Genomic DNA, 16,093 nt, shown 5'->3' with positions numbered 1-16,093 from the left:
GTATCATAATCCGATATAGTAATAATATGGCCAAAATGACCTCTCTTCTATGAGCTGTGTAATAAGCTCATAGCAAGCTTGATCTCTCTGAACTTGTGCTATTCTTATCTGGAAAGTGGGCCCAGCATTTGTAGTGAGATTAGACCCAGTGTGTAGGACCTGTTTGCTTCTTAAGATCAGTGTTAGGGGCAAGCAACTGCAGAGACAGATGCCTGGTGGATCTGTTTCTTGGGGATGGAAGGCTGTTATGTTGCAGACTGTGGACTAAGTGGAAGAGATGGGTTTGGGTATTTTAGGCAGTGTAGCTTTTCTTTCTTACTTTTTTTTTAATTACATTTTTTATTTATGATTACGCACCAGAAGAGGGCACCAGATCCCAGTACAGATGGTTGTGAGCCACCATGTGGTTGCAGGGAACTGAACTCAGGACTTCTGAAAGAGCATCCAGTGCTCTTAACCGCTAAGCCATCTCTCCAGGCCCCAGCGTAGCTTTTCTTTGGCTGCTGTGGTGCAGAGGCATGGCCTCAGAAACCTACATGTATGCTCTTCACTGGTTTAAAGGTGTTTCCACAGGTAATTTCTCTAAAAAGAGACACACCAGAGGGGATGGTCCACATTCTCAATTGTCAGCACAAGAAGAAGGCTTGAGGTAGATTCTGACAAGTTTCAACTCTTGTCCCAGATGGGCTATGTTTCGGTTGAACAGGAGACCCCATTATTTCTCAAGATTCTGACATCCACTAAAAAGAACATTTTAAAAAAATTTACCAGGGGCTTGTGGTAGCCTAACGCTTTGCCACCCCCACAACCCACCTTTAACTGAAATGTAGCTTAGCAAAGTGCCCGAGGCCTTAGGAACGTCCTGTGGGAGGAAGGGCTGGGCCCAGAAAGTGAGCAGAGCAGGCACCCATTGCCAGTGGCTCCCTGGGCCCTCTTAACCCCTGGGGCAGAGAAAGGGTGTGGGTAAGAATATGAGCTGCAGGTGTTCTGACTTCGTGGGTTGCGCATTATCTCAGGCCAGCCTGCTCTTCCCTGTCTCTCAACATAAGACTTGGGCTCAAAGCACAAGCCAGGTCAAGGTAGGGAGGACGGGGTGATGATACAACACAGGAGTCCTGGGCTCCAGAGAGCCAATGGGAACGGAATAGAGGGAAGAAGAATCATAATGCCTCCTCAAGCGGCCCTATTTGGGATTCCCTTCCTACCCATCCTGCTCAAGCAAGAATTGTAAGTTCTTGCCTTTTGTAGGACATGAAAATCCAGGAAACACCCTGAAGCGGTTTTTGTTTTGAAAACTGGACCAGAGTGGTCCTACAGCTTTGTACATTGCAGTTAACTATTTCCTTGAAGTCAGGAGCAAGGTCCCCAAGTTTCTGGAGTAGCAGTCTATTACATTCTCATGCTTCCTTGGGCAGAATAAAAAGACAGGAGGCGTGCTCTTTCTATGCTGCTTTATTTTTGTAAGGATACAATCAAACAGTAGATGGAAACAGCTAATGACAAATATGGAAATGAGGTGTTGGCATCTATAACCACTCCTACAGTAATATATGAGTGTGTGTTTTCATTACATCTTTACTTTGATATTGGCTCGTTATATATGTAATAAAATGGAGAGTACAGTTAAGGAGGCAATCCTGCGTTTCAGAGAAGGGGGTGAAAACCCAGTCCTGCCTGTGAAGGATGACGACCACCTCCGACAGCCCCAGAGTCTAACTGCAATTCTGGAGGGAAAGTTCTAAGAATCACAAGCAAAGGGACTTTGCACTCTTCCTGGATGCAGACAAAGAGCAGACAACGGTTATGTTACAAGGACTTCACCTTGTCCCTACTTTGATGACAGCCCTGTGCCTGCTCAGCTGCGGCTCTAGAGTTTTTGTCATGTCTACAGGATGAATCTCAAAACTGCAGGAACGTTTGAGGAGGCTCAAATATTGTCATGCAAGTTTCCAAACCCATAAACTATTTTACTACTCATTAAAACAAAATTTAAAAAAAAAAATTAAAAAGGACAGGAGAGTTAGTCTTGTTAAGCTTCCGAAGTAGTCACTGTGGTGAGTTTGTTCTGAAACAGGCTCGTTTTCTCAGATCTGCTTAGATGCTTCAAATCACCTGTGTGTTCCATGCTTTAAAGTAGGAACGCTCAGAGAACACGCCACGTAAGGGAGTCAAATGTTAGTATGGGGGAAAAGTCACTTGAGAATTACAACAAAGTTCAAAATGTTAATTCTCTGGAAATCTGTGTTAGTCGTGTGAAAGCACAAAAGAACAGAAGGAAGGTCAGAGTTTTGATAAGGAAGTTAAACCATGCATTCTGGCAAGTTCTTAACTGCCCAGAGAAGGCGAGAAGGGAGTTGGAGCAGCCGCTGCAACTCTTACACCGCAGTCACGTGACCGCACAGCGCATCCAGACTGAGCCCCAAAGGTGTCTCAGTGGGAGCTTTATCGCCTATGCTTCTCGTTTACATCGTGAAGTGGCTACATGGTTAGCACTTTTCTGCTCTATGAGAAACATGCAGAAGAGTCAGTCTAAGGTTTTGTTTTTCCAGTGCAGCAACAGAGAAATTATTTTTGCTGCAAGGTTGCTCTTTGCTAAATCTTAATATGATCACTGTGTGTCCTTCGTTGATTAATACTGTAAAATGGGAGAAAAGACGGAAAGAGCAACTTTAAAGAGGTGAAAGCCCACTCTTGCCCTATGGATGGTACAGAGGGAGGGAGGGAGCAAAGGACACAAAGAATGGTTCCAATGCCATTTTACAGGACAGGAGCCCCTGTCAAGTTACAGCTTTTTGGCACAGTCAGGGCAATACACCTGCTCATTATGAAATACAAAGCGCTTGTTGGCCAGATTCACGGAGCATTTTTTGCAGTGGAAGCAGTAGTCGTGCCAGGATTGTCCTTCATAGGCCACCACACTGGAGCCTTTACCAAACCCTGTGGGAAAACACAAGAAAACAGAAAGACAGCTGAATGAAGACCGATGAGGAAGCCAGGAGTCAGAGATAAAATGACAACTTGCCCGTTCATAGAGCCGACAGGCACACAGTCAGTGTCTGCCGGGCTCTCTGCTCCCCTCTACTCGACCGCGCATTGTCCCCCGCGCCGCCACTGTCCCCCGCGCCGCCGCAACCCTTCTATGGCTGTCAAGGACCTGAAAAGATGCCAGAGCTCAGCTAATGGCTTCCTTGATTTAAAGAACCCCTGTTCCCATACCACCACCACTATAGCTCTGTGACGAACACCGACCTCCCAGCATAACAAGTCTTTATAAGTCAGGGCCATGACATCAAAGTGGCCACCAGGAGGCAACCTTGGGCTGTTTGTAGGGTGTACACTTACCGGGCCTCGAGGAGCTGCTAAGCTTCGATTTTTTCTATAAAGAACCACCACCCACGAGGGACAAGTCCTCTCTCCACCCGGATGCCTGCCCCGGAGGTTGGCGCTGGGAAACAGGGTGAGAGGCAAGCGTTTCCCGTGGCACACTGGGGACTTCCTAGCTTTAGAGACTGGGTGGCTCACTCTTGACACAGTCCTTTTCCCTGAGGATGGCAAAAGTCTTCTCAAATGTACATTTCAAGGCTCCCCAGGGAGATGGGAAAATTGGGAAAGGGCTCAGGGCACGTGGATCGCGGCCGCAAGATGAGGAATGAAGTGATTAGCTTTGCTTATGATCACAAGAAAATTAAAATTAAATAAAAATGACCCTGCTAGCAGACCCCTCTGCTCTAGCCTTCCATTATGGGGTGGTATAAAGCCAGGTTATAGCTTTCCAGCCTCCCTAACCCTCCCCATTCCCTCTTAACACCCACCCACCCCCACTAGCTCCTCCCACCTGTTTCCTCTTGCCCCACACCCTTCACCCCTGTGCACTGCCGTGATTTCAGGTTTGTGAACTCCTGGCATGGTTAGTTGGTCAACAGTAGTCAGGAAGTGCTCTGCATTGCAAGGGTTAACCTGGCCTGGGAGACAATCCAAACTATTTGGAGAGGCCTTTAGGGCCACAATGGTAGGGGTAGAAGGACATTGTCTAAGGCCTTTTGTGGATGGAACCGACGCCAGGAAAATGAGAGATGGTTACCATGCGCAAAACCTAGCCTGGCAGACTTAGCAAGGACTCTTTAGCCTACCAGTGATGGGGTTCTTGCATCCAGCACACTTCTTGGCCACAAAGTTCTTGTAGCAATCCACGCAGTAATACTGGTCCTCCACAGCGGTGAAACGCTGCCCAGCCAGCTTCTTAGAGCAGGTAACACACACAAAGCACTCGGCATGCCAGGGCTGATCCTGGTAAGTGATTCCTCCAGATGTGATGGCCTAGACCAGGGAGTGTAGCACCGGGATTCAGATTCAACAACCAGGCACTGTGCTGGATGCTTCGGGATACAGTATCTCATTTCATTAGCACTACAGCCATGGGAGGAAGGTGCTATTATTATCCCCAATTTACAGATGAGGAGACCAAGGCCTAGACAAGGTGCGCCTCTTTGGAAAGGAATAAAGTGGAGGCCACAGGCCTCCAGAGCCAGGGCTGCCGGCTCAGAATAGAGAGACACAGACAATCAGCTGTGGCACTGCTTTCTAAGCCTCGGCTCCTCGTCTGTAAAATGGGCACAATAATTCCTACGTCACAGGGCTATCATGAAGATGGAATGAGATAATGTGTGTGCAAGTGCTCTGCAAACTGCCAACCTCCAGGGAAACAGCACTTGATGCAAACCTACCACAACATACCTTGTTGCACTTCACGCAATGTTTGGCGAACTTGGTCTCATGGCAAGTCACACAGTAGAAGTCCTCCCCTTTCGGGAAGAAGCTTCCGGTCCCAATGACTTGCTTGCAGTTGCTGCAGGTGAAGCAGTCTTTATGCCAGACGGTGCCCTTGTACTCCACGTTCTGGTCTCCTGCAGGGGGAAACAATGTGATAGCCCCACTGCCAGGCTCTGCAGGGGGCTGCATCCACTCAGCTCCCCAGCCCACCCCCAGAGGTGAGGGGATGCAGGGCCCTGCAGTCAGTGGCCTCATCCTATCTGAGTGCTACTTGCAGTCATGCCAACCCCGGGCTCTGTCACAGGTGGGGATCCTGGCAGGACCATTTAGGAGAGGTACCTGAAGCCCCACGCCCCACTTCCACCATTGCAATGACTTAATAAGTTTCACTACGGGTCTGCCTAACCCAAAAACGCCTGAGGAAGAAGCATGCATGGATCACTTACTACGCCCAAAGGAGGAAATGCTACATACTTCTCACTTCATTCTCTGGCCACAGACTGTTCTCTCCAGTGCTCGTTAGTCTCCGAGTGTGTGCGTGTGTGCGAGCATATATATGTACGCATACATACACGTATGTATATGTGTACATATATATGCTAAAATCTCAAAGCAGCTCACAGCAAAGTTAGCCCCACCATGACAAGCAAGCACACAGCATGTCTGCCTTCAGGGTGGGAGGGGGCCAGTACCTGCCACAATGGCCTTGAAGCACCCTTTGCACCTGGGGGAGTCCTCCCGAGTAGCGCACTTGTTGCACAGGATCTTGCCATCCTTGGACACAAAGGTCTCACTGGCCAAGGGGTGAAGGCACTTGGCACAGCGGAAGCAGTTGTCGTGCCAGTAGCGATTCTTATAATGCACCTCCTGGACATCAAGCAGAGCAGGGTGGCCACTGTGAGGGGCACTGGGGCCAGTGGCAGTAGCCTTACCATCAGAGACCAGGTTCTCCAGGGCCAGGTAACTACTCACGCCAATGTCAGCCCCCTCCATGTGGGGATGCCCTGTGCTGAGTGCTTTTAGGAGTAACAGGAAGAGTAGCACTGGAGTGAAGACGAAAGCCTCACAGTTCCCAAAGTACATAAGAGGAGGGGGGAGAGCCCCCAGCCCAAGCCTGAAATCCAAAAGGCTCCGGAATCTCAAGCGTAAACGGGTTAACAGACAGATCTCACAAGGAGAAAAGGACACATCTGATCTCGTGGGCCAGGTCACGGTCACAGTGTCAAAGCACAACACACAGTTTATTCTGTGTCCCTGGGAAAAGTAAGACCCTTCCAGTCCCGTCAGCTAGAGCACAGAAATGACATTCCACAGACAGTAAAGGGAAAGGAGGCCAGAGGCTGTGAACTTGAGAGAAAGCATGCGGGAACTGGAGGATGCCCAAATTAGGATGGAGGAAAAAAAGGGAAAGGGGAAAAATGATAGAATTATATTTAATTTGAAAGACAAAAACTCTATATAAAATCACCTTCAGGCTATGTATATATGAAATGTAAATGAATTTTGTGTTTAGACTTGAGTATCATTTTAGTACCCTTCATTAAATATGTAGAAGTATTATAAAATAAGAAATCCAAAATTAAACACTTCTATTGCTAAGCTTTTCGGCTAAAGGCCATTAAACCTATACTATGAAAGAGCTGGCAGTGCCTTAGCAGGCCATCGAGTCCAATGTCCATATTATAGATTTTTTTAAGCTAGGGACATCAGAAGCACCTGCCTCAAGTACTTAAGGCTGCTGTGATGAGAATTCAAATTGGCAGCGTTGCTGGCAAGGCTGCAGGAATACACCTGAAGCCCACCCAGCCGGTCCCGTTTCCCCATCAGCAACAACAGTTACCTTGGCATCAGCGCTTATGGGCTTGCGGCAGTCCACGCAGGTGTTGGCGCAGAACTTGTCAAAGCACTTCAGGCAGCAGTGACGGCCATCCTTCTGCACGTACTTCTTCCCCTGCAAGGGGTCCCTGCAGTAGTGACAGTCGAACTTCTCCGACATGGTGCCCACCTTATAGCTGGAGGGACCTGTAGGGACAAGCAAGCAGGACAAATGAGTAAGGGAAACACAAGGACACTCTGCCATAGACAGCCCTGGAGGTCCCAGGGCACTGTTGTCAAGTAGCTAGGAAAACCCTGAGTCCTCAGGGTCCAGCTTCCATTTAAGCCTGGCTAATTACCAAGTGTCACAGCAACAGATACTTCACTATGGCTCCCAGGAAGAAAAGGCCTCTGATTTGAACTCTAAGTATCACATGTAAAGGGGCCAGTAATTCCCTAGGGACATGTCAGAAATCACGCTGCTGACTCAGAGGACAAGTGGGCCAGACCTTAGGCTAAGGTCACCACACAGAGGGATTCTGGGAGATTCATCCAGGGTTGAAAAGTAACCAAGAATGGAAAGGGGAATGGGAGGGTAAGGTGGAGCAGGAAAAAAAGACTATTGGGCAGGGCAGGTGTACTGCGTGCATCCACTGGTCTATGCCATGTTCTACTGCCTTGCACCGACACTTCAAAAGAATGGGGCACAGCAGGGGCCCACCACACAGCCAGCCAGAAGCCTCCCTGCCAGTTTTGACCTCATATTCTGTCACCTTTTAGGGTGGGGGCAAATATGTTCGGGTGGTCTCACTTCCTTCCTGTCTATACAGTTCTAGTCATCCGAACAGAAACTTAACAGCTAAGTCATTACCCCCAGGCACCCATGCAGCCCTCATGAACTTGTTTCAAATGTTTAAGTGGACAGAAGCAGCTTCAGTCCTTGGAAAGAGCCCAGACAGTTTTGTCCCAGATATTTTCTTGGTGGCTGAAGTTTGGCCAACAGGCTCATTCTGCAATTATGAAGGATTTGTCACAGTGAAGTAGAGTTTTGTGACACATCAAAATCAAATCTCTCTCAGATCCAGACAGTGAGGGCTGGCCTAGCTATGCAAGTATTACCTTTTGTCATATCTGCTGCTCTAAACAGCAAAAAAAAAAAAAAAAAAAAAAAGTTTTAAGTATAATCTGGAAAACTGACTTTTGCAAAGGGCTAAAGTCGCCATTCCAAGAACCTCCTCCTCCCTCATATGATCAAACTCCTTTCGCTCCCCACCAGCATCCCAGCTGTGGCCCCAGACAGCTGTAAGTAACAAGCCTACAGACTCCCACAGCCCTGCTAAGGTCTTCTGCTGCCAGTCCCTTTGCCAAACCATTTTTTTTTCTAGAGAATCCTGCCACCAGGAAGGGTTTCTATTAGTTCCCAATTTCTTCACACATATGCTAATTTTTCTTCTCCCATTAGAAAAGGAATTTGCATAAGCAAATAGACAGCAATTATTTAATTTGTGTTAGAAACACAAGAACTGAAACCATTTGAACTGAAACTATTCATCCTGCATGTACTTTAGAGAAAGAATGGGGAGAGAAATGAGCAGTTGCCTGTCTGTACTCACCGCAGCTCTTCCACCAACTGAATGGCCCCAAACTCCTGCTTTGGGTTCTATTCCCAGGTTTTTTTTTTTTTTTTAAATGCAACCACATGTCCAAGTTGTTTGGATTCTGCTGCCATAGGCAACCAAATAGCAGAGTGAGCTAAGGAAACCACACCCTTTGTCTGGGAACGCGCTTGGGCTGAGGCTGGTGAACTCTCACTTGGACTGTCAGTCTCTTATGCCAGTCTCTCTCCGCAAGGGAAGGTGGGGCCATGGAACAAACACAAAGTCCACTGACACATCCACTACCCAGGCCCCTCATGTCAGAGAAGTGACACAAGAAGTAAATGAGGGACATTTTTGTATAACGACCTTTGCTTGGCACAGTTGTATCGCTGTCAAGTCAATAGGGAAAATGAGAGAATCGCTCTTGCTTGGGCTTTTCTCTAAAATCCCCAGCCATGTTCCCTTGTGTATAGAGGTAAACACAAACTACACACACACAAGGAAGCCCAGTCGATTTTCTTGAGTTACCAAGTAACTTTGAGGCATCTGTTCCAACTTCTTGTGGCTTACAGGCACAAGTACCCGTGGCCATGACTGCCTGTGGGAAACCCCTTTCCATCTGTTTGAACTGGTCTCTCCCATTTGTTTTCTTCTGCCATGTGGAAATTGTACAATGGTTGTGTACATCAACAAAGATGGGCTTTCTTTCTAAGACCTCATTTGAAAACCCAACTGATTCTTTAGATGCCAGCCAGGTAGGGGCCAGGTCAGTCCGGTGGTACAGACCTGTAATCCCTGCTCCTCAGGGGGATTATACAGAAGGATGGAGGTTCAAGGCCTATCTGCTCTATAGAGGGAATTCAAAGCTAGCCTTTGCAACTGAATCAAACCGCCACCTTGTGATTTTTTTTCTAAGTTTTAAAAGGCTGGGGATAAAAGGGCAGGATCTCTGTTTAACATGCATGAGTCCCTGGTTTTAATCCTTTAATCTTTTAAACCATAAACTAAATAAAACAAAAGACTAAGTACAAGGAACTCAAATGATCAGTGACTCTAAGTGCCAATGGCAAGGAAACAGAATTTGTGCAGCCCAGCAATTCCATCATCCATATTTGAAAAGCAAACATTCTCCCTTACTGAGTTGTCTATTTCTTGTTTACTATCACTCTCTTAATGTCTAGAAAAGCCGTAATGGATTCTAAATATTTTTCTATTTAAGAACTGTACTGATTCCCACCTAAAAGGAGTCCTACCTTTTGGTATTGCTGGGCACTCCCTTTATGGTTAAAATAGGTGCTGGGTCACACAAAAAGAAATAAAATGCTAGAAAACACAGCAAATTTCATTTATAGGTATCTAGTGGTTTTGTCTTGACTTTGCTTTTAGACAAAGTCTAATGCTGTAGCCAAGACTGGTCATGAACTTGTAGTAAACCTTCTACTTAGACCTCCTACATGTTGAGATTTTTACAGGCATGAGCTGGTATCTAGAGGTTTTTAAGAAAAGGCTAGTTTACATTACGATTCAGAGTACCAGACAGATACCTGCCAAGCCTAAGAGCAAGGTTCCAGCCTTTTGACAATGTGACATGGTGCTTTGATGCACAAATGTGCAGAGTCACACTTATAGCTATCCTGGGATGCATGTAGTCTGCAGGTTGGTATAGACATGCCTATACCAAAGTGTATTAGAAATATCCATCAATGAAAATACACACCTCCTGTTCATTCCTTTAACACAGGTTTCTAAAGCACGCCAAAGACACATGAAATGAGCCAACTCCAAGTTAATGGTACTAGCAAAATTGTCCTCAAATCTCAGTGCTTTTAAGTTTTGGCTTTTGGCTGTCCATCTTTTTAGGATTTTTTTGTTTGTTTGCTTGCTTGTTTTTTGTTGTTTTGTTGTTAAGACAGGATTTATAACCTTAGCTGCCTTGGAACTTGTCTGTAGAATAGGCTGGCCTCTGTCTCCAGAGTACTGGGATTAAAGGTGTGTGCCACCACCACCTGGCTATATTTTTCTATTTTAAAAGCAGGAGAAATGAGGATCACCTCAGATTCCCCACCACAATATACTTGAGGCCAGACTCTGTATGCAGCTGGAGAAGATGGATTTCAAAGGGACTATTTTAGGACTGATTTTTAACAGTTGACTCAAGTCATTTCTATGTGTGGAAACAACTATTAATCAAGATAAAATAGGCACGTCTAGGAATGTTGGATTCCTCCTCAAATGCACAAACAATTTGGAAATACTTAAAGTATGTAGTAATGTTAAATACATTAACTTTATTTAGCAAAAAAATCTAAGTGAAACTTTGGGCAACCTAAATTATCCAACCTCTCATTTTTTCTAACTATATGATTATTTGGTACAAAACGATTGCAAAGCCTTATAGCATATGCTTTACTACATACAAAACTGGAGTAATATATTGCTTCTGGTGAGATAGTCACTGCACCAAAACCTCACATAAAATATAGGTACTTTTTCAAGACAAAAACATTCACAGGAATTAACATCAGGTGCTAAGGACAAACAACAGTATTGGCACAAAGGTTCCTAAAGGAGAATACATGTTCTAAGTGGTGGGTGCCAAGGAAGATGGAGTCATATGGGAGAGGAGAAGCTGGTGGTTTACCCCTCGCCTTCATTAGAAATCAGCAGAGAGAAGAAGGAACCAACCTCCTTGGTGGGCTCTCTACTCTTGCTGAGTGTCATGCTCTTCAGCATTTCTCCCTTAAGAAAGAAATCTACTCCTTTAGCAATTTTTAAGTACATGAAATGTTCAACCTTTTACACCCCACAAATTTCTAGACACCTTTGCTTTGACCTACAATGGTTTTTAACTTGGAAAGGTCATCTACCATGAAATGGAAATACTGCTACATGCACTGACACTGCCGCTTCCCTTATTGCTTCTTCTGGAGACACTGTGTCTGAGGGCACCTTCTTTAATGAATTTTAATCTCAGCGTAGCCTTCATTTGTACATGGAAGTGATGTCTCTGCCACCATAATGGAAGCCCAGGAACCTAGTTCAGGACCTTATATATAGAAATTATTCACTGTGCCCTACTGGCAGGCAGATGGGAAACGGTCATCCCCACTGACCTTCTAAAACTTCAGTGTGTGGACAGGCGCTCGGAATGGATTCTGGTCCAATGATCTGAGCCTCTATTTCTAGGCAATACTGGCTTTCCTTTCGGGAGAACTTTTTTTTTCTCTTTCATGAACCAAATTCTTTCCTACGTTTACAGGTAAATGAACCTGATACTAGGTCCTGAGTTTAAAAACAAAATACTATGTCCTGATTTTAAAATTCACCTCCCGTTATCCTAAGGTCCCCACATCTAAACAATACCTCTCTGTCATGTGAACTGTCATCTGATTTTTCTAAGATATCTTTGGTACAAATATGTTTAAGGAAAGTAATTCTGGATGCTTAGCTTAATACAGTTAAAATCTAGCTAGGTGATCAAATGTTACCTAGCCATTCTATGGTGTCAGCCTGACTTTTCTCAGGAAACATCATTGTTCATTTAATAAGTATGCTTCCCCCTCCAGAGAGAGAGAGAGAGAGAGAGAGACAGAGAGAGAGAGAGAGAGAGAGAGAGAGAGAGAGAGAGAGAATGAACGAACTTAATTTATATCCAGCATGCCAAAAGGTGCTTATAGAAACATCAGTATCTCAAAAACAGAATTTAGAGAGTGGAGGGGTGGATCTCTCAGTTGAATGCTTGTGTGAACATGAGGACCTGACTTTGGCTCCCCAGAACCCACATAAAAAAGGAAGGTGGACTGGTGTGAGCCTGAATCTTGTCCTAGCCAGCCAGCCAAGCTGAACTCCACGTTCAGTGAGAGACCCTGCCTCCAAAAATAAACAACCGAAAACACCCAACACTGACTACTGGCCTTTCTATAAGCACACATATGCACGTATGGGGACATATACACATATACACACATGTACATACATGTACACACACACTTAAGCAGTCTCACACAGATGTGTATACACACAAGAGAAAAATGACCTAGCTTCACACTGAATCATATACATATCCAACTAATACTTAGAAACAAAGAGCAACTGCATATTCACTAACTCAAGCACTTTTCTTAGTGTACACCTGTTAAAGAAGATTTGTATGTCATAAAGTCTTGTTTGGGGTTTCATATACTTTCTAAAGTCTTTCTTGCTAATAATATTCATTTGTCCCTCAAACCAAGTGGTTCAAATGAACTTTTCAGAAGAAAGTGGGTGCTCTATCTAGGCACCCTTCTTTCTCTGTGTGCTTTGCCTGACTGCTCTAACCAAGCAAACACTGAACACCACCCAGAGGGAAAACAAAAGCCAGCTCATTGCTCAGTGCAACACATCGGTGCCATAGCAATAAATGTTGGCTTCCAGAGAAAAGGACATAGTGCACTCCTCAGAACATTCAACAAATAGAAGCTCAGCTGATGAATAGGACACTTGTGTGACAGACACGCTAACACACACCTGGGGGTGTTGTCAGACATTTGGGAATAAACACCTAAATAGTCTCGGGGAAATGGAACTTATGAGTCAGAGCTGAAAATTTTGTAGAAAATTCAGCAAGAGTTTTTTATTATTATTATTATCATTATTATTGCTTAAAAATATAAAATGAACACAATGATCCAATGTTACTGGCAATGTCTCTAGAATGCCACAATTTGTTAAAAAAAATTAAAGCTCTTTTGAGTCACTGATGCACAGATAACACCATTTTAGTTCATGTCTAGTGTAAGAAGGGCTGCATATGTGATTATTAAATGAAACCATATCTGCGTTTATTCTTCCATCGGACAAAGCTGTGAACTAATACCACTCTGTCTGTCTGGGATTTTAAGAAGGCACTTCTCTTCAATTCCTCTCCTCTTCTCCCAACTCTTAGTTTCCATTTTTAGCATTAAAAGGAGGGAGGGGCAGTGGGCACTTGGCAGGCAGAGGCAGGTGTATCTCTCAATTCCAGGCCAGCCTGGTCCACAAGAGTGAGTTCCAGGACATCCAGGGCTACACAGTAAAACCTGTGTCGAAAAACAAAAAAAGGGAGGGGGTAGCAGGTGTATGAGATAGTTCGTTGGCCTGTGAAGAGAACTAGTAACTGCAGGATAATAAAAAATAATCTGAATTCTCTCTACACTCTATTCATGGACCTTGACTTGAAAAGCCAAAGAGTAACAGAAATTAAATTGATGGGGTTTTTTCAGACAAAAAATGTTTAATGCTGAAAGTATACACCTTTGCCCTTAAAATGTCCCGTTTGTGTGGATGGCTACGAAAAAATGAGTTCAAATCCAAAGACCTGAGCCTTCCTGTTGCTCAACCAAAGCCCATTTCAGAACAACACTGAGTTTCCTTCTGTGAGGGCTTCTCTCTCCTCTATGAAAGTAGTTCTTCTCTGCTTCTATGGACCAATGAACTTACCACAAAGCACACTGTTAGTTCTTAATTTATAAAAATCATATAATAAGTATTAAAACTGTTCTAACAATTTTTGTTATTTTATTATTATCATTATCATTATTGTTTTTGTTATCACCTAAGAGCTTAGGTAATATTTTTAGATAATCCAATTGTAACTAATCTACCAGTTGATGTGGAGTCAAGGCCCATTAGGGAAACTGGTCCAGCTGATGGGTTGGCAGATAATCACCACCTCAGACATGTGGTACCAATCCATATTGGTAAAACAATCTCTGAGGGTTATAGAAAAATCATCAAACAGCTTTTAAACACAGAAACAATGCAAGGAGTGTGTATTACTTAAGTGGGCAACTCCACCGCTCTACATGTGCTTGGACATACTGAAAAAGGAATTTCTTCAAAAGCTATTTCTATTGTCAATAATATCAACAGGCAATCCCAAGTTTCAAACATCAAACTTCCAAACATAAAAAAATAAAAATAAATAAATAAAAAGACTACCATCAGTAGTAACTTTGTCCCATAACCTGAAATTTGGGAGACAGGAGCAAGTGTTTGGTTTCTGCCCATCTGTCTCCCCCAGCGCCAAGCAGAGGAGCCGAGGGCAGCAGAAAAACAGCTCCACTCTTGGCTTTAGGCAGTGACACAGACAGTGCAATAGTTTCACAGCACTGGGCTTCCAGCCTCCAGCCCCTATCTCATAGGCATCTTGTTTAGGGCCGAAAGGATCCCTAATGCCAGGCTATAAAACACGAGGAAACCCTCACTCATGGTTTTTAAGGGACAGGAAACATTTTCAGCTAAGAATAACAAATACTATGTTTTCCATGACAAAAAGACACATAACTGATTCTTTAGAAAAATTAAGAATATTGTTTGGAAAAAAGGAAGACATCTTAAGTCATTTATGGATACTTTAGTTACAAATATAATCCTCCTTCCCTCTCCATACTCAATTTCCCTTTCCCTAAATGCCTTACGTTAGACTTCAAGTACTGTAGAGATGAATGACCCCAAAATTTCCTAACAACCCAGACCAAACAACAAAATCAAACTTCATTCCTCATATCACATTATATCTAAGTTTCCCAAGACATCCTGAAATGTAAAATAAGGTATAAAACAATACTAATCAATAAATTTAGCATCTAAGTTTACTTGAGGGAGAACACTTTCATCTCATCATTAAAACAGAACAAGAACGAAACAGACAGCAGCCAGGATTTACTTACCATTTACACAGCACTAAAATCACCCCATCCCAAATTATCTTCTAGACCAATGACAGATTCATTGGCCTGAAACAACTGTCCTCTAGATAAGAGAAATAACAGGGAGGTTTTTACCTGAGTGTCTTTGAGAAGCCATGGCTCAGAGGCCAAGTTCAGGAGCGGCACCCAGACCTGTCTTCCCTCAACCCCAGATGATAACGCTTTGGCTCATTTGTGAACATACATTTAAGGGGAAGCAGCTCACACAAAAATAACCAAGAGCAGATGTCCCACCCCTCCCCTGAGATCACAACCTTAATCCCACTAGAAAATTCTTAACCATTTTAGGTGATCCAAGGGAGAAGAATAGGGCCCAGTAAAAATACCAAACGCTACATATAAATACCTGTGGGGCTACTCAGCATCCAAATTAGCTTCAGAGCCAGAAAGGCCACATAGAAAGTCATCCCTGGACCGGAATAAAATTGGACTCAGCTCTGACATAGCTTAATGCTGAGCCATCCTTATTAATTTACTTTATATGCCACAGGAGCCTGCCTTTGGACCTATAAATAATGCATATTTGTCCTGCTAATGATGAAAGTAACAATAGGAGATGGACTTTTGCTACCAGTGTAATTAAAGGAAAACATTACAGTGAGAGCCTTAAGGCATTATAGACATTTAATGTCTTCCTGGATATGTACCGGCAAATAGCAGATCACTAAAACACGGAGCAACCATGGCACTCTAACTCCAGCATCAAACAGAACAGAATGGTATCCATTCCTACATCTACAATAGGGACTGTCAATCTTTGCTGCTACAGACAATGATAAAAACATGAATAAAGATATCAATCATCATACATATAGTAGCTCCACGTGACATCATTGGCTGGACACTGGAGATTGTGAACCGGTTCTAAGAAAAGCCTCAAAGGACCTTTTCTCTGCCCTGGCTACAACCTCACTGGCTTCCTTGCTGTCCTCTGTACCTCTCTGCCCAACGCTTCCCCCAGCTGTTCCTCTCCTCACGTTGTCTTCACTCCAAGACACTCTAAGAGAAAGTCTCTAACCACGCAGTTCTAATGGGTGCGTCTTGCTACCACCCTCTCCCTGCTAGTTTTCCCATCTGATGATGTTCCTTCAGTTCTACAGCCCTTCTAAAAGCAGGCATCAGAGTGACTTCTTGGCTTGTATGTTTTTCTCATTCTTTCCTCGGATCTGTGTTATGGTCTCA

General features: G+C 44.2%; 1 protein-coding gene across 18 annotated transcripts in view; it reads right to left on the bottom strand.

The window, feature by feature from the left end:
- Positions 1-1,434: 1,434 nt before the first annotated feature.
- The window catches only part of Fhl1 (four and a half LIM domains 1), a 62,138-nt gene continuing 47,479 nt past the window's right edge, over positions 1,435-16,093 (bottom strand). For 3 of the 18 annotated variants that reach the window (XM_006527802.2, XM_006527803.1, NM_001077361.1), the window contains exons 3-8: positions 6,611-6,792; positions 5,463-5,637; positions 4,735-4,904; positions 4,131-4,317; positions 3,343-3,542; positions 1,435-2,937 (exon numbers count right to left, since the gene is read on the bottom strand). In XM_006527802.2, the coding sequence (XP_006527865.1) occupies positions 2,854-2,937; positions 3,343-3,542; positions 4,131-4,317; positions 4,735-4,904; positions 5,463-5,637; positions 6,611-6,766 (972 nt within the window). In that variant the 5' untranslated portion in view covers positions 6,767-6,792 and the 3' untranslated portion in view covers positions 1,435-2,853. Of the gene's footprint in view, positions 3,155-3,342; positions 3,543-4,130; positions 4,318-4,734; positions 4,905-5,462; positions 5,638-6,610; positions 6,793-6,944; positions 7,052-8,198; positions 8,255-14,872; positions 14,958-14,986; positions 15,099-16,093 lie in introns of those variants that run through there. The other 15 variants (XM_017318381.2, XM_030251223.1, NM_010211.3 and 12 more) reach the window with 12 other exon arrangements.

The sequence above is a fragment of the Mus musculus genome, chromosome X (assembly GCF_000001635.26).
Source record: "Mus musculus strain C57BL/6J chromosome X, GRCm38.p6 C57BL/6J".
NCBI lineage: Eukaryota > Metazoa > Chordata > Mammalia > Rodentia > Muridae > Mus > Mus musculus.
The sequence above is the reverse complement of the archived record's forward strand: the minus strand, read 5'-3'. Positions and strand labels throughout refer to the sequence as shown.